At 38.4% G+C, this 18,444-nt stretch overlaps 1 protein-coding gene across 7 annotated transcripts in view; it reads right to left on the bottom strand.

The window, feature by feature from the left end:
* The window catches only part of LOC141556808 (protocadherin alpha-C2), a 182,175-nt gene that overhangs the window by 131,727 nt on the left and 32,004 nt on the right, over positions 1–18,444 (bottom strand). The window contains exon 1 of one of the 7 annotated variants that reach the window (XM_074291604.1): positions 13,351–16,398. The exons of 4 other annotated variants lie outside the window; for them this stretch is intronic. In XM_074291604.1, the coding sequence (XP_074147705.1) occupies positions 13,351–15,762 (2,412 nt within the window). In that variant the 5' untranslated portion in view covers positions 15,763–16,398. Of the gene's footprint in view, positions 1–3,493; positions 6,112–8,725; positions 11,429–13,350; positions 16,399–18,444 lie in introns of those variants that run through there. 2 more of the 7 variants (XM_074291602.1, XM_074291603.1) reach the window with 2 other exon arrangements.

Here is an 18,444-nt window from a genome sequence, read left to right as displayed (position 1 = left end):
AGGACACCTTAAATAATTTATTCTGAACATTGAATAGTCTCATTCAGAAAACAATAGATAATCTGAACATTAAAACCTAATTTTATCTTTCTTTCATAAAAAGTAGAATATAACAAGGAGATTTTAGGTGTCATTACATATTTTTGTAGGTGGTGAGGAACTACAGCAATACACCAACATATACTTGAATTTTCCTGGGTAAGTAGCCAGATTCAATCTTATACATAAGTATTTGGGAATGCACAACTCTCCCCAGAGAAGGAGAGTCATGATCACTGATAAAGCAGCAGTAGGTCTTCTATCATTTACTTTTATACCTCCAGTATATCCTTAGAAATGAATTTTTTTTTCATTTAACAAATTCATCTTCACTTTTATAGGAATTACATTGTCTTTCCCCTAAACATACTGCTGACAATTTTATTCACAAATAATTATTAATTACATGCTATATTCAGAGAATAATGCTAGATTTTGAAGGCTATGCAAAAAAAAAAAAAAAAAAAGTAAGATGGCGTCCTTTTCCCACTATCTACATTACTCTTGCATCATACTTATTTGTGCCATACATATTTTGTATCACTAGATTTTAAGTTCCTTGAAGACAAGGAACTTGTTTGTTCATTTCAGCATGAATCAGCATTCATCCCTTTGAATCAATCAACCAATCCCTCTGAATTACTTAAATTACTGAAAGATCCAGAAGAAGATCCCCAGAATATCTTATTGTAAAACCTTTTTGTTGAGTTTTGAAAATACCAAGGACAATAGAGCAATAGAAAGAATGTTGTGTTTGGAGTCACAGGCCCTGTGTTGTAAATATGGTTCCACTACTTACTGAGGGACCTTAAGAAAATCTGTTAACACTATGGGTCATTATTTCTTCCCGTGTAAAAATAAGTGGATTGAACCAGATGGCTTCTAAGAAAGATTCTAGTTCTGACTATAATCTTAGAGAAGACATGCTGAAATTTGCAAAATAGGACCTATGTTCATTAGAATCCACCAAAATATCAAATCATTGCCAATGCCTACATTGGGCACATAATAAATGCCAAATTTAATTGAAATGAGAGTTAAGACTGGAAAGAAATAAAGAACTTTGGTATGAAATGGAATATGCCAAATAAAAGTGATGCAAAGTACAAGAAGAGATCTGAAAATTCCAAAGAAGCATTTCAAAAAGAACCATCTCTTCTTTGTTCCCAGAAAGGGAAACAACTAGCAACTCCTGCTTGCAAAAAGGAAAAAGCATGGAATAATGTATAAGGAATGATATTTCTGCCCATAAGTGTAAATATGTTTTCTCCAAGGAACAATTACAATCCTTATTGAAGGAATAATAATACTTTAGGAACTCTAGGATTGCAATGAACATAACGTAGTTATTAATATAACTATTCTAAAGAATCCCACTGATTTTAGAAATTTTGTATTATTCTCCACAGATTTAAGGGTTCACCGAGCATTTGCTTCATTCATCATGGAAAATCTCATCAATACAAAATGGACTCTGGTTTATGAAATATAGAACATAAAGAATGTTGATCAGGCATACTTAATGGAGAAGAATGGGGAGATATGGAAAGGGTGAAAATGTGGTTTTCCCCCTTACATCCTGTTTCTTACTTCTGTTCTTGTCCATTGAAGTATTCCCCCAAAAGAACATGATCCCAAGTTAATGAGGAACAGGAGAGAGAAGTGGCCCAGTGAAAGTCTAGTCCAATTGTAGTTCAATTGCAATGATTTCTAGACCCAGCAGTCACACTACTTTAGCTCTACAAACAGTTATATATAGGTTCATCTCTAAAGTTTTGCCATCTCCTGATACTTATAAAGCCTGAGAATGGGTGATGCAATAAACTATCCTACATCCAAACAAAATATTCAATGGGAACAAGAGACTTCCAAAGAGAATGCTATTCTAGATTTTTAAAAGGGTATAAACTAAGCTCCAAAATGATTAATAATATGACGTATACAATTTATCTCTCCATCCTTGTGTGTAGAATATTTATATTTCAATTTATTAATTTTTACTAACATAATATCTTAAATTTTCTATCACTTCTGCCAAGTTTTTGTCAACATATATGCATTCAACCAACCTTTTAAAGAAAATTATTATTTAAATATTCCCTAAGGAATTTTAATTGAATGCAGCTTAGATGAAGACAGAGTAAGGGAATGAATAAAATGCTAGGCTTGTAGTCAAAATGTGGGTTCAAATTCTATCTTTTATATTTGCTGTTTATTTGACTCGGGATGAATCACTTACCCTTTATGTACTTCAGACAACATTCTAGGACTTAAAAACAAAAGTCATATATACAGGACTGGAGTTTACTTTAGCAAAAATTCCAAACACACTAAGCAAAAGGTAGCTGCCTCAAGTATACTTTCCTATTTCTAAATTAATTTAATTACAAAATTCTCCTGATTCTTACAAAGGTCTGAATTTTAAAGCACTTTGTCCTATCTTACAGAATGTTATAGGAATTACTTCCTCAAAGAATCTTTGATTTTCCAAAAACTCCTTATTTTATTCGCTTTATATAAGATGAGAAATCTCATTTTGAATTAGATGCTTAGAAAGGTACATTATATAAAATTTTGAAGATACCACTTAATAGTCAGTGGTAGAGTAAACAGCATGATAGATAATACTGGATATCCTGAAAGAATTTGATGTTCCAAACAAAGAGGGATTGGGTACAATCTACTTTTTCATAGTCAAGAGATATAATAATGATTTCAATTTTCTCTTTTATACTCACCTAATCAGTGCTTTGCTAGCTGAATTCCTATAATATTGTCATGGTCTGTGTCTCATAATGTTGACATTCCCTTCCTAGATATAAATTGTTCGTTATATTTGGTTATTCTGTGTAACTTTTGTCTATGCCCTTCTGTAAACTAAAAGGTCCACCCAACCTGCTGAAGACCTTCCTCTCTTTCTCTTGTCATAAATGGAAAAATATTAATATGAATTATCTTATGCAACACTGAGAAGCATACAATTGTCTACATTACTGAGTCTATGCCGGGATCTTAAAGTGTCTAAAATACCACTGAGGGCACAACAGGAGTTATCATCAATAACAACAATTAAAAAAAAAAAAAACTTTATAGCTTCGAAAAAGAAATACATGTTTCTTCAAAAATCATTTATGCCTCTGACTAACCAACTGAGAAATGCAACATTTGGGATCACAGAGATAAAAGCATAAATTAATATAAAATAAAAATCAAATATTAAACATAAAGATAGAAGTTTAAAAGCCTTCATCATTTTAGATTTCCTAATGATAGTTTTAGATATAGAAGTTAGTCAAATGTAAAGACTTTCTTCAATCATTATGGACCAATTACCTTCATTTAAAAATGAAATATTTTCAGAGTTAATCATCAGCATAAAAAAAAACTAATGATAAATTTAAAATTTTGAAATATATATGTATATATATACATAATTGAAGAACAAGTAACTCACAATTAGACAGGGATTCTGACTCTCCTCATTTGATTGGGGAATGTTAGGGCTGAAGGCCATGAGATCAGTTTTGGCCGAGGCTTCTCCAGAGCAAACTTTCTGCCGTCGATGCTGGGAATAAGACCAGTTTTCCTCCCTATTAGAGCACATCATTGTGGGCTTCCCAAGCCCATACACACCCTGTGGGGGTGCTGAACACCGAAAAGCCGCATACAACAGAAGACTTAGCACCAACAAACTAGACACCGAGCAGATAGCTATGATCAAATATACATTGACATCGACTAGAACTGCCTCCTTTCTAAGCCCTGTTTCAGGTGCGGGCCCCGCAGCTGCAGCTGCAGTATTGAAAGACGAAGCCTTCACCGACAATCCACTTTCCACCAGGGACACGGTGATGGTGGCGGTTGCAGACAAGGCCGGTTCTCCATGGTCCTTTATTAAGACGAACAGCATCTTCCGAGGGCCATCTGACTCCTCCAGGGCGCGGGTAGTGCTGATCTCTCCCGTGTACAGACCCACTCGAAAAGGGCTGCTCCTGACGCCTACATCTGGCAACAACTCATAAGCCAGCCACGCATTGTAGCCAGAATCTGCATCCACAGCCCGGATTTTTGCCACTACGTGGCCCACAGTCACGGACTGTGACACCAGCTGGGTCACTGGACTAACACCAGAGTGAGGTGGTAACACAGTCGGAGCGTTGTCGTTCTCATCCAGCACAAATACCTGCAGGCTCACATTGCTGCTTAGAGGAGGGAAGCCCGCATCCCGAGCGCTCACCTGGAACTGAAGCAACTCAAGCTCCTCGTAGTCCAGGGGCTGCAAAGCGTACACTTTCCCACTCTCTGAATGCACAGACACGTAGTTCGACAGCAAACGCTCCCCAAGCCGTCGCTCCACTAGGGAGTAAGATACCAGTGCGTTCTCCAGCGCGTCTGGATCTGACGCGGACACTGTGAAGATGTGATGTCCCGGAGGATTGTTTTCTTTCACAAACACTGTGTACACCGGCTGCTCGAAGGAAGGAGCATTATCATTTACATCTCCAATAACCACAGTCACTCTGGCTGTGACCAAAAGCATTGGCGTTCCGCCATCCCTCGCAGTCACCACCAATTCATAGACTGGCACGCTTTCACGGTCAACAGGACTGTTCAGCACTAGCGAGTAATAATTCCTGAAGGTGGACACCAGAATAAAGGGTCCGGGAGGTGACAAGGAGCAAGTCACCTGTCCATTGGTGCCGGAATCACGGTCAGACACACTGATGAGGGATATAACAGTACCTGGAGGGGCATCCTCTAAGACTGGCGGCGATAGGGAGGTCACAGACATCTCAGGAGCGTTATCATTAATGTCCACGACTTCCAACAAAATTGTGCAATAACCAACCATAGGAGGAGCTCCCCTGTCAGTGGCTGTTACCTGAATTTCATATATACTATTATCTTCGAAATCGAGTTCCCCATGAATTCGGATGTCGCCAGTAACTGAGTTCATAATAAACATTAATTTTTCACTTGCTGGTGAAATCCTTTTAATTGCATAAGAAATTTCTCCATTGATTCCTTTGTCAGGATCTGTAGCGTTAAGGTTTATCATTAGTGTCCCGTTTGGTGAGTTTTCAAAAAGTTTAACTTTATATTCAGATTCATCGAATTTAGGAGGATTATCATTCACATCCAAGACGGTGATAAGTAACTCAACTGTTCCAGTAAGCTCAGGTTTTCCCCCATCAGTGGCCGTCAGTAACAAACTGATTTCAGGAGTTTCCTCTCTGTCCAATAGTTTGTGTAATACTAGTTCAGGCAACATTTTTTGATCATTTTTAGTTATCATTTCCAGAGTAAGATAATCATTGTGACTAAGTTGGTACTTCAGGAGAGAGTTTGCGCCAATATCCGCATCTGACGCGCCCTCTAGTGGAAAACGCGAGTCTAACGGTCTAGATTCTGAAATAAAAACGTTTTGTTGTTTTTCCGTGAACACGGGCGGATTGTCATTAATATCTTTGATCTCCACTTCCACATGGAAAACCTGCAAAGGTTTGTCCACGATCACTTCCAGGTGGATACTACAAACAGGGCTGCGGCCGCACAGCTCCTCACGATCGATCCGAGAATTCACAAACAAAATACCGTTCTGAACATTTACCTCCAGGTAGTCCCTGCGGCCCTTGGACACCACCCGGAACAGTCGTGACACCAGCTCTCCGACCTCCAGACCCAGATCCTGCGCTATTCGCCCCACAAATGTACCGTGTTTCGCTTCCTCCGGTACGGAGTAAAGGATCTGCCCGCTTCCTATCTCCCAAGCTGTGCCGAACAGAATCGAGAAGAACAGCTGCCGGGTACCCAGGCCACCTCTTTGGGAAATCCCCATAGCCCACGCTGATGGATTATTAGTGGAGTAAGAAAAATAATTGCTTGAAGTCTGCTTATCCACAATTTATATGTTTCCTTAAATATATTGATAGTGAAGCATCCTCCACCAAAATGGCTCTTATTCTCCTATGACTGGTTACAGTATTCAAGGATGGAAAATTTTCGTTCTCTCACCTTTTGAGTGGACAGCGACACCATGTGCTCATTTGTGTAAGTTTTTTTTTTTTGTTGTTGTTGGGTTTTTTTTTTTTTTTTTGGAAGAAGTATTTTCTTTTTTATGTGGGGTTTATGCTTTTCACCCTATGAGTCACTAGTTTTGTCTTTCCTTCTAAACCATTTAAATATATATTTCATTCAATTATAATATTTGCTGAAATCAAGTTATATAAATTTTCATTTTCTTTAACAGATACCCTGTTATCTCCTTTCACTTAAAATTGACAGATACATTTCAAAATATCAATCGATTAATAACAAGTTCAAAATACCTTAAGGCAGAGTGGCACAAGAGATGAATTGTTCACTGCCGATATTGCCAGTTTGATCTTGAGAAGGTCACTTAATGAAATTATTTCATATATAAATGAGTTTTAAATTAGATGGTCTTAAAGGTCGCTTACAGCTCCAAATTGATAGCTATAAGATTTTTAATGTTATTGGTTGTACAGAAGTAGGGAAGAAAATCCAGTGGTTGATCTGTTATTGAAGACCACTAACAATGACTTCGGGTTAAAAATAATTCAACATTATCATCAGTTTTAAAATATTTTATTAAATGGGAACACATTTAATTCACTTAATTTTTAAAACATTTAAGATCTAGAAATTTTTTTCTAGATAGAAAATTAATAAATATTCCCATGCTATTATGTAGACAATGAATTCACTTGTATTTTGTTATCTTTGTTATTCAGATGTGTCTAGTTGATATGAAAGTATTTCCTTTATTTTCAGTTGATTTCTCCAACAGATTTATTTTCTGGAAGCTGAGATTCAGAGGAAATGTTGTGTCTTTGCACACATTATCTTAGGCTGAAGTTTTAAAACCTTTTTGTTTGAAATGCAATACCTCCAGTAAATCTTTAGAGTTTCTGTTAATTGCCAAACGGCCACTTTATAGGTCAATTTAATAGTAAGGTGCTTATTGATCATTAATAAAGAAAATCATAGAAGATGCTAATCATTCCCTGAAATTTAGTTATGTGTTTATTTAAATGCTTTCTCTAGAGGAGATCTAAGATTAAGATGGCAAAGCAGAGGTTATTCCAAAGACCTTCCATGCTTTGCCATCTTCTAGATCATTTTGAAAGGGGAAGAAAGAGAAAAATTGGGTCTACAATAGGAGAAAAAGAAACTTAAAACCAAGAAACCATGAAATGAGAAGTTGAATTATCCACTTCAATAAGTTTTGATTATTTTACACGTGTAGGTAGGTAATTCATGGATTCAGCTATCATATGGACTATCAGAAGTTATTAGATTAAGAGTGAAATGTTGAAGTTGAGAAAAATGTTTATTTTTAACATGTATTTTAATATAAATGAAGTTTTATTGTGCTTCCTTTTTTCATCAAAAAATCATTAATTACAATCTTCATGGCTAAGGTAATGTAATAAAAATAGGTGCTTTACACAGACATCATCAATGGCCAAGAAATTATCACAGTGTAAAACAAACCCAAGCACCAAAAGAAAATGCCAAGCTTATGCACTCAAATAACTAGACTATAAGAAGTGAAAAGCAAGCAGGAAGATTTAAATAGCATACATGGGTTATATGCATGACTATGAAGAGCATCATGGACTAGACTCAAAAACTGAAGTAATTTGCAAATGAGCACTTTGAAAGTTATCCAACCTTTGCAAGTGTGATTAGCTATACAAAGTAAAATCACATGCTTCACATGATCCTTTTAAGGAAAAAATGACTCTTTTTTTTTCTCTAGTAAAAATGGCATTCATTCATTCAAATAAACATTTCTAGACTGTCTCACTGGAAACTACAAACTATTGTAGTTTGTACAAACTACTATTATTCCACCAATTTCCAATATTTCTTGTGTTTTAATACTAATTAGTAATGACAGGGACTGGGGTATCATCCTTTAAAAATGACTACCACATCCCAGCGTTTGGTTATTAAATGTTGATTGCTATGATGAATTAATTTCAGCATCTTCAAAAATTACATTTTTCCCCCCAGAGAAAAAATGGGGCTAGGGTTTTCAGGTACCAGAACAATACAGAGTTTTATAGTACCCATAGTTTAAACTGAGACCGCATATGAATAATGAGCTAGATCAAGTTCAGAAAATGAGAGAAATATTGAACTGGGTTCTACTGAGGAAAGGATATGAGATTTTCAATAACAGCAAGCATCCCCTGTTTTTAAATATATATGTATTCTTCTAGTAATGCTACATGGCTGAAAATCATGGAACACCACAATCTCCAAAGAATCTAAATTATAAAGGACACAAAACACATTGGAGACAGAGACATGGTAGGTACAGCTAGGCTGCAGCATTTTATGAGCAATGATATGAATGCCAGATACGGCATAAAACATGCAGGTAAAATATCAGAAAAGACGATATGATTATGTAGACAAAGAGAAATATGCTAATTTCCAAGTGCTTCAAAGTACTCACAGAATGCTTACTCTTAAAAAGGGAATAAAGTATTTGAGTAGATTCTTTATGAAACATTTATGTGAATGACGATGAGAAGAAAAACAAGGACAACAAGATCAAGAAGAGAAGGAAGAGAAGGAAGGAATTTAAAATTATAAAAACCAATTTGCTGCAATGTTTTACCTAAGTATTGCTGGAACATAAAAGACTCACCTTGCCTAAAGGTTCCTTCTTGGCCTCTTGCTGTTCTCCATCTGAAGGTACTGGACATGGAGGAAGGTTAGGGCTGAAGGCCATGAGGTCATTCTTGACAATTCCTTCTCCAGAATAAACCTGCCCCCGCTGCTGGGAATAAGACCAGCTTCCTGCCTCGTTTGAACATACCAGAGTGGGCTTCCCAGGCCCATATATGCCCTGTGTTGGTGTAGAGCATCGAAGCATGACATATAGCAGTAGGCTCAGCACCAACAAACTGGACACAGAACAGATGGCTATGATCAAATACATGTTCACATTCACTAGAGCTGTTCCCTTGACAATGGATGAAGCTGCTGGCTGCCTCCCTACCCCAGAAGACGTCTGAAGGGCCTGACCACTCTCCAAAAGTGACAAGCTTACTGTAGCTGTGGCAGATAACATGGGTTCCCCATGGTCTTTTACTAGCACTAGCAATATCTGTTTCAGTCCATCCGACTCCTCCAGGGTCCTAGTTGTGCTGACCTCTCCAGTATACAGACCCACTCGGAAAGGGCTGTGCTCAATGCCCACTTCTGGCAGCAGCTCATAAGATAGCCAGGCATTATACCCAGAATCTGCATCCACAGCCCTAATCTTGGCCACTACATGGCCCACAGTCACTGACTGCGACACTAGCTCCGTAATTGGGCTAACGCCAGAGTAAGGCGGCAGCACAACCGGCGCGTTGTCATTCTCGTCCAGCACAAATACCTGCAGGCTCAGGTTGCTGCTCAGCGGAGGAAAGCCGGAGTCGCGAGCGCTCACCTGGAATTGCAACAGCTCCAGCTCCTCGTGGTCCAGGGGTTGCAAGGCATACACTTTTCCACTCTCTGAGTGCACAGACACGAAGCTCGACAGAGGACGCTCTCCCACCCGCCTCTCCACTAATGAGTAAGACACTAACGCGTTCTCCTGAGCATCAGGGTCCGACGCGGATACTGTGAAGATATGATGCCCCGGGGGATTGTTCTCCCTCACGAACACAGTGTACAAAGGCTGCTCGAAGGCTGGCGCGTTGTCATTCACATCTCCAATGCCCACAGAAATTCTGGCTGTGGCCCGAAGAGTTGGAGTACCTCCATCCCTCGCAGTCACTACTAGTTCATAGGCTGAGATGCTCTCCCGGTCCACCGTGCCGTCCAGCACTAAAGAGTAGTAATTTCTGAAGGTGGACACTAGCGTGAAGGGCCCCGGAGGAGACAGTGAGCAAGTCACTTCCCCGTTGGCGCCTGAATCAGGATCAAACACGCTGATGAGAGCTATGACTGTCCCTGGTGGGGCATCCTCGCGAACTGGCAGAGAGAGCGACGTCACGACCACCTCTGGAGCGTTGTCGTTGATGTCTAGGACCTCCACCAAAACTCTGCAGTGACCCACCATAGGAGGGGTTCCCTTATCGTTCGCTTCTACCTGGAGTTCGTAGAATTTATTTTCCTCGAAATCCAAATTTCCATTTATTCGAATTTCACCTGTATTTTCATTTAACCTAAACAAGTCATTTCCCTTTGGTTTTATCGAACGCAATGAGTATTGTAAAACTTTATTTATTCCTTCGTCCCTATCCGTGGCATTGACCTTTACTATAAACGTGCCGTTTGCAACGTTTTCCAATAATTTCACCTTGTACTCTGACTGATCAAACTCAGGATCATTATCATTTACATCTAACACCGAAATCTTTAATTGGACTGTACCGGTGAGTTCCGGTTTGCCCCCGTCAGTGGCGATCAGTAACAGATGAATCTCAGGAGTATCTTCTCTATCCAAAGATTTTCTTAACAAAAGTGACAAAGCTTTACTTTGCTCACTACTCGTTTGCATTTCCAAAACAAAATATTCATTAGGACTGAGTCCGTAGGTCAAGAGAGAATTCACTCCGATATCTGCATCTGACGCACCCTCTAGCGGAAATCGGGAGTCAGGCTGTTTAGATTCAAAAATGAACAGCCTTTGTTCTGTAGCAGGAAACATAGGAGCATTATCATTAATATCCTTGATCTCCACTTCCACATGGAAAACCTGCAAAGGTTTGTCCACGATCACCTCCAGGTGGATGCTACAAATAGGCCTGCGGCCGCACAGCTCCTCACGGTCTATCCGAGAATTGACAAATAAAATGCCGTTCTGCGCATTTACTTCCAAATAGTCCTTACGGCCCTTGGACACCACCCGGAACAACCGAGGCACCAGCTCCCCAACCTCCAAACCCAGATCTTGAGCGATGCGACCCACAAACGTACCGTGTTTAGCTTCCTCCGGCACCGAGTAATGGATTTGGCCACTCCCCACCTCCCAGGATGTGTGGAGAAGAAACCAGAGGAGCAGCTGCTGGAGTTTCAGACCGCCTAGCTCAGAAAATCCCATTATAAACAAAGAAAATATCTAATTCTCTCCTTCGTGGTTTACAGCTTATACTAAAACAAGATTCTTTGAAAGTGACATACAGTGTCCGCTAATTTCCCGTGATATGGATTTAAAAACATGGATGCTTGGCGAAGTCTCCGTACAGCGTCCTTAAAACCGTGAGAAGAGCCGCGAGTTCGTGCCTGCAGGATTTATTTGAGCCGAGAGCGTCACCATGTGGTAACTTAGGTAAGTCTCAAATGAAGTGTTGAGTCGCATCAATTGTATTTTTTCCATATTTTTTTTTTGCGCCTCTCAATTCCTCTTTCTTTGAGTCTTTTGATTTTATTCACTAATAATGGTGCTTCTAAATTGTACACAGGAAAAGACAACATATTCTTTCATATTTCTTCTTAATGAAAATCAGTTATGTATTTAAATGAATAACTTTCTTTGGGCAATTATGAATTTAAGATTCTTTTATTTTCATTTGAAAGAAGAATGGCAGAAATTCTCTGCCATATTCTTCTTTAAAATAAAATAAAAAAAACTTACTCGATCGTCAGCTTTAAGAAACCTAAGATTTTGTCCTTTTTGGTCTTTTTTCTTTTTCTTTTTACATTTTCAGTGCCTCTGCCTTTCCAACACAGCAGCACATAGTATGCACCAATAAATGCTTGCTGAATTTATTGAAAAGCAAAGCTTTTGTCGAATACGTCACTTTGACGTCTATCCTTTGTCAAATTTTGCATGATTGCAGTTATATTTATTATCTTAAATAGAAGCATAAACCAAAAGTTGTCCAATTGTTTATGATTGCAGCTATTTTGAATGGAAATGGGAAAAATAATAAAAGACGTTTCATTTAATATGCCAGATAAATTAGTTGTTAATGCAGCTAGTCAATATTGGTATCTATAAAGAATCTAAATCAGAAGTCTCCGAGCTTCCCTAAACACAAAAGAAATATCTCAAGTGTTCTGTTTTTAAATTAGTTTTTCTTGAAATAAAACAAAACAAAACTTTTAAAGTACTCAATCCTACTTTCAAAAATGAAGTTTGTTGTTTTTTTTTTTTCTGAATGAGAATGTAACTTCTAGTCAAGTGAGTTATTGAAGTCATTTCACTGATGTTGGATACTATCCAGGGTGGATTTGTCCTCCATCTTATGATTCATATCAGCATCCCATATGTCATTTATAAGCTTATATAGTCCCCAGAGAACATAGTTTGACTTACCAGTAATAATACTACCCAATATGTATCACTAATATTGATGAACCCATGATTTCCAGACTTCATAATTGGGCTTCTAGTTATTGTCACAATGCTAAATAGAATAATAGTCCTTGAAAAGAGATCTCTGAAGATTTTAATTTTTCAATGAAAAATTGATTGAACAATGAAGGAGGGTTTCTTCCACCGTGATGGAAGTATCAGAAAGAAATTGTGAGCTCCTAGGAGAGTGAAGAATATATTTTATATATATTTGCCTGTCTTGGTTCATTTAGCTATTACTTGGTATATAGTAAGCACTTAATTCTAATTTACTGACTGACTGCTAGTTAAACAATGATATTGTAGTTTCTAATTATGAATAAGAAACAATAAAGATGGGATTTCTTTTAACAGTCACAAAACATATTAACTATAAGGTTTGCTATATACTTAACCTCAAAAGAGTGCTGTTATTTCAAAATATGTGTCACTACACACATAAACACACACACACACACACACACACACACACACACACCATGTTTTTAAGGAATGATAAAATCCTTCATTGTTGTATTTAGTATAAATATTTTGTAATTCTAACTAGCCTGTTTATGAAATTGAACTGGAAAATTGATGGTGACTAGACTCTTCCTGTGTATAAATGGTTAAAGAGGCCCTGCTCAATTGTGAGATTTTTTTTTTTTAAATACTCTACATGTTTAAGAGATTTCCAGTACCATTCAGGTTACAAATATATTCAAAGAGCTACTAAAATTGAAAATTGAAAGTGGAAGTCCAACTGTCTAGGCTCAGCAAAAACGAAGAAGAAGAAGAAGGAGGAGGAGGAGGAGGAGGAGGAGGAAAAGGAGGAGGAGGAGGAGGAGGAGGAAGAGGAGGAGGAGGAGGAATTAAGAGTGAATTTGTCAATCTACCAAGACAACCAAATAATGCAGGGGAAAATAATTATCATGAAAAACAAGATACATATTATCCAAGCTAGTATTGTGACAGCAGACAAAATATCTCAAATAACCCACCTGGTCAGATGAATTTGCATTGGCTTCCTTCTGTTCCCCTTTATGCACAGAGCCAGGACAAGGAGGAAAATTTGGACTAAAGGCCATGAGGTCGTTCTTGGCCGCCCCTTCCCCGGAAAAACCTTTCTGGCGCCGCTGCTGGGAATGCGACCAGCTCTCTGTCCCATTAGAGCACACCAGCATAGGGTTTCCATTTCCGTATTCACCCCTTTGGGGTACACAACGCAGCACTACATACAGAAGCAGGCTGAGCACCAAAAGACTGGATACTGAACATATAGCAATGATTAGATATACGTTCACATCTACCAGAACTGTGTCCTTCCCGGAGACTGCAGAAGCAGAAGACTTGGCCACCCCAGAAAAGGTCTTCGTAGATAATCCACCTTCCACTATCGACACGATGACAGTAGCTGTGGCAGACAACATAGGTTCACCGTGGTCTTTCACCAGAACTAGTAATGTCTGTTTTCTTGAGTCTGATTCTTCCAAATCTCGAGTGGTGCTGATTTCGCCAGTGTACAGACCCACGCGGAAAGCATTGCTCCCAACGCCCATCTTGGACAACAGCTCATAAGACAGCCATGCATTGTAGCCTGAATCTGCGTCAACAGCCCGGATTTTCGCCACCACATGACCCACAGCCACAGACTGTGATATTAGTTCGTTTGCTGAGCCCCCATTAGCATGAGGCGGCAGCACAGTTGGTGCATTGTCATTCTCATCCAGCACGAATACCTGGAGACTCACGTTGTTGCCTAAAGGAGGAAAGCCTGCATCCCGAGCATTCACCTGGAATTGTAATAGCTCCAGTTCTTCGTGGTCGAGGGGCTGCAAAGCGTACACTTTCCCGCTCTCCGAGTGCACAGACACGTAGCTCGACAGCGGTCTCTCGCCTACTCGCCGTTCTACCAGCGAATAAGACACGAGAGCGTTCTCCTGTGCATCCGGGTCTGAGGCTGATACTGTGAAGATATGACAACCGGGAGGATTGTTCTCCTTTACAAATACTGTATACACAAGCTGCTCAAAGGTAGGTGCATTATCATTCACGTCGTCAATGCCCACTGACAAGGTGGCAGTGGTCCATAGTGCTGGCGTTCCGCCATCCCTCGCAGTTACCACTAGCTCATAGGCCGACGTGCTTTCTCGGTCTATAGGACCTTCCAAAACGAGGGAATAGTAATTTTTAAAAGTGGACACTAACGCAAACGGTCCCTGGGGGTACAGAGAGCAAGTTACTTGTCCATTGGCTCCTGCATCTCTATCGGACACGCTGATGAGAGCAACGACTGTACCTGGAGGGGCATCTTCTCGGACTGGTAGTGACAACGATGTCACCACTACTTCAGGGGTGTTATCATTGATGTCCAGAATTTCTACCATGACCCTGCAATGACCAGCCAACTGAGGAGGCCCCTTATCAGTAGCTTCTACTTGAATTTTATATAATTTAGTTTCCTCGAAATCAACATGTCCCTTTACTTTTATAACTCCACTTACTGGGTCTATATGGAACTTGTCCTCTACATCTGGAGAAATATCACTTGTGAATGAATAAGTAATTTGACTGTTTAATCCTTCATCTGAATCTGTGGCATTTAGTTGAATTACTGGAGCTCCAATAGATGCATTTTCCAGTAATTTCACTTTATAGACTGTTTTGTCGAATTCGGGGGCATTATCGTTGATATCCAGCACGGTAATCAGTAGCCGAACTGTTCCAGTTAGTTCTGGTTTGCCCCCATCAGTGACTGTAAGCAATAAGTGAAGTTCTGGAGTTTCTTCTCTGTCTAGTTGTTTTTTTAATGCAAGTTTGATTTCCTCCTCGTTTTTTATATCTAGAGTGAAATACTCATTGGAACTGAGCCTATAAGTTAAAAGAGCGTTGACGCCGATATCTGCATCTGATGCGCCCTCTAGCGGAAACTGAGAATCAACTAACCTCGATTCTGCAATACTCAGATTCTTTTGTTTTACAGAGAACCGAGGAGGGTTGTCGTTAATGTCCTTGATCTCTACCTCAACATGAAAAACCTGCAGCGGTTTGTCCACGATCACCTCCAGGTGGATACTACAAACAGGGATGCGGCCACACAGCTCCTCACGGTCGATCCGCGAATTCACAAATAAAATACCGTTCTGCGCATTTACCTCCAGGTAGTCTCTGGGGCCCTTGGACACTACTCGGAACAGCCGCGACACCAGCTCCCCGACCTCCAGACCCAAGTCCTGAGCGATGCGCCCCACGAACGTACCGTGTTTCGCTTCTTCTGGCACCGAGTAATGGATCTGGCCGCTCCCCACCTCCCAGACAGTGTGAAGAATAAATGAGAGGAGCAGCTGCCGGGTCCCCAGGCTTTTTCTCTCGCTGAACACCATCGCAAATATTTGGGGAAATATTCTAATCATTGATTCTTGCCTAGGAATAAAAATAATTCCTGTCTTCTTCTACTGCTTGTTTAAATCGGAGCCTGAAGCATCCGCCATTATTAGGTATCATCCACTAAGAAACCCAAAGCATTTCAAGGGCCAGGGAGAAAAGGAACTCTGCTTTGTGCCTGCTTGGATAACATCTCGTGGCGGACAGCGACATCATGTGGAAGAAAGAGTAAGTTGTCTTCATTCATGAGAATAAATAATTTTATTCTCTGAATTTATTTTCTTCAATTCATTCTTCGTGGCACCATAGAACCACACTTTGGGGTAAGAAATATATCCCTTGCTGCTTCTGAAGGATTCGTTTCCTTCTTCACTTTAGTATTTTAATTGTCTGTTAGGTGAGAGTACATCCTACATTTGTGCAGATGGAAACTCTTCTATTACTTTGCACATGACTTAAATGAATTGCTGTAGTCAAAAATTTCATTATTCTGAGAACAATTATTATAGTTTCTGGAAATGTATCTGGGCTTGCTCCTAGGACATTAGACAAGCAGTGTATTCCCAGGATTGTACAATTTTATTATATAATAAGACCTACCAGATCTTGAGCTTTTCAGGCATGACCAAGGAGAAACAATTCTAGTCTATACCCATGCAGGGGAAAGGCATTGTATTTTTATGCTTTTGAAAAGTTTAAAATATTAAGAGTTTATTTCATTATGCTGTCGATTAATTATATCGATTTAAATTGTGAATATGAAAATTGATGTGGATATGGAAAATTAGAATAGTAGATAGAAAAAAAATCTAATTTAAGGGGGGAAACAAGGGACTTAACAGTCAGAAGACTAGTTTTGAAATCTTATTTATGTTCTTATTGTGTGAGATTATATAAATCACTTAACCTCTCTAAACCTCAGATTCTTCATGTGTAAACTGGAGATAATAGCTACCTCGATTTCTGTCACAAATTTACTATGAGAATTAAAAGAGGTTTTATATATATATGTATAAAGTGTTTTGTAAATCCTAAAATGATAAATAAATGTTAGCTATGAGTTACAATTATTATTGACAAACATTCTACTTCCGATTTATTCTTGCCTCCTTTTTTGAAACATATCTTTGTTTAAAAAAAAAAAAAAAGATTATCAAGTATTAAAGAAAGGTGATGGAAATCAATAGCACCTGGAGAAGGTATCTTTTATACATAACCAAAACAACTTTCAAAAGAACTGGAAGGGAAAAAAGAACAATCCCAAGCATTATTCTGGCTAGAAAAACTTCTTTCTAATACTTCTATTCAAAGAAACCTTTAAAACTCGTAACTTCATATGAGAGAGCATCAACTTTTGTATTTAAAAAGTATAGATTTCATATTTAACTATTAAATACCAGTTTCCTGGAATATTTAATTTATATGCTTTAGACTCTATTTCCATAACAAATCTGGAAATGATAATTCAAGAAACAATAGTAGAAACCAGCAACTACAGACATATTTCAACTTTCTCACCTCTATTACAAAAAAAAACAACCTTTCTAAGAATAATTTACACATGAATCAATTGTTTCATTAATAAATATGTATATAAAGAAGAATACGAAGGCTTTCAGAGTTGACTATGATACCTATCTTTGTTTATTTTTTTTCTTTAATTGACTTTAAAGAGTAAAGCATAACTTTTAAGGATCTTAATCAAGGAGTTGTTTTCATTTTGTATGTTTAGATCACACAAGATTGAATGTGAACATAATTACAGTAATGACCTTGTTCAATCAACCTCAAATTAAGAAATTTAATCAAAAAACACCCTAGACTGTCAAATATCATCACCATAATCATGGAAAATGCCCCAGTCAGAGTTCAAATGGAAAAGGAATTTCCAGTAGAGAGAAGGCCATTCAAATTTGAATGAAATTTTGATGAATAATCAAAGCCAAGAATACTACAGAACCTCAAATGTGAACCACAGTTCCTCAAAAAGGATTAATCTAGCAATCCATAAGATAAAAAAAACAAAAACAAACACAAAAACCCACCCTAGATGGATTAAAACGTCTCATAACCAGACTGTGACATGAAATTAAATGGATAGTACATTGTGTGTATACGTTCAATCATCTTGGGCAGATTCTACCAACAAACTACATACAGCATTGAATATATTGTTATAAGTAGACTGAATTTCCATTACAGAAAATGTATTGTCCTCTTCTTGAATACAACTAGTTCCTGACACAACATCTATCTTTTTATCACAAATGTACTCCTGGAAGTTCCACTGAATTAAGAATCTAGGGAGGGGGAAAATCCCACATTCCCCGAATAATCAAAATTTTCAGGTGATCCAGAAGAGCAATGAAGAGATATATGGTGGGCATAAGTAAGCTAGAGCATATTTCAAGGATGATTTAGCATAATAAAATGGAAAAAGTATGCCATACAAGAAATATGTGGCCAAGTATGTATCAAGAATGGAGAATAACAGATTGCCTGAGCACTATGTTGCTTGGCACAAAATATTCTCAATGCATTGATAAAATTCTCTTTGAGAGAATATAGATTGCCCCAAAAGGGTTAGAAGATAGAACATTTTAGTAAGTGCCCACATTATCAAGATTACAAATCCATTCAAGGAACCAAAGTCACATACATTAAGAGCTAGATTTTATTTACCTCTCTGGAATATTTCATAGAAAAGCTGT

Source organism: Sminthopsis crassicaudata, chromosome 2, assembly GCF_048593235.1.
Source record: "Sminthopsis crassicaudata isolate SCR6 chromosome 2, ASM4859323v1, whole genome shotgun sequence".
Classification (NCBI taxonomy): domain Eukaryota; kingdom Metazoa; phylum Chordata; class Mammalia; order Dasyuromorphia; family Dasyuridae; genus Sminthopsis; species Sminthopsis crassicaudata.
This window is presented reverse-complemented; position numbering and strand designations above follow the sequence as displayed.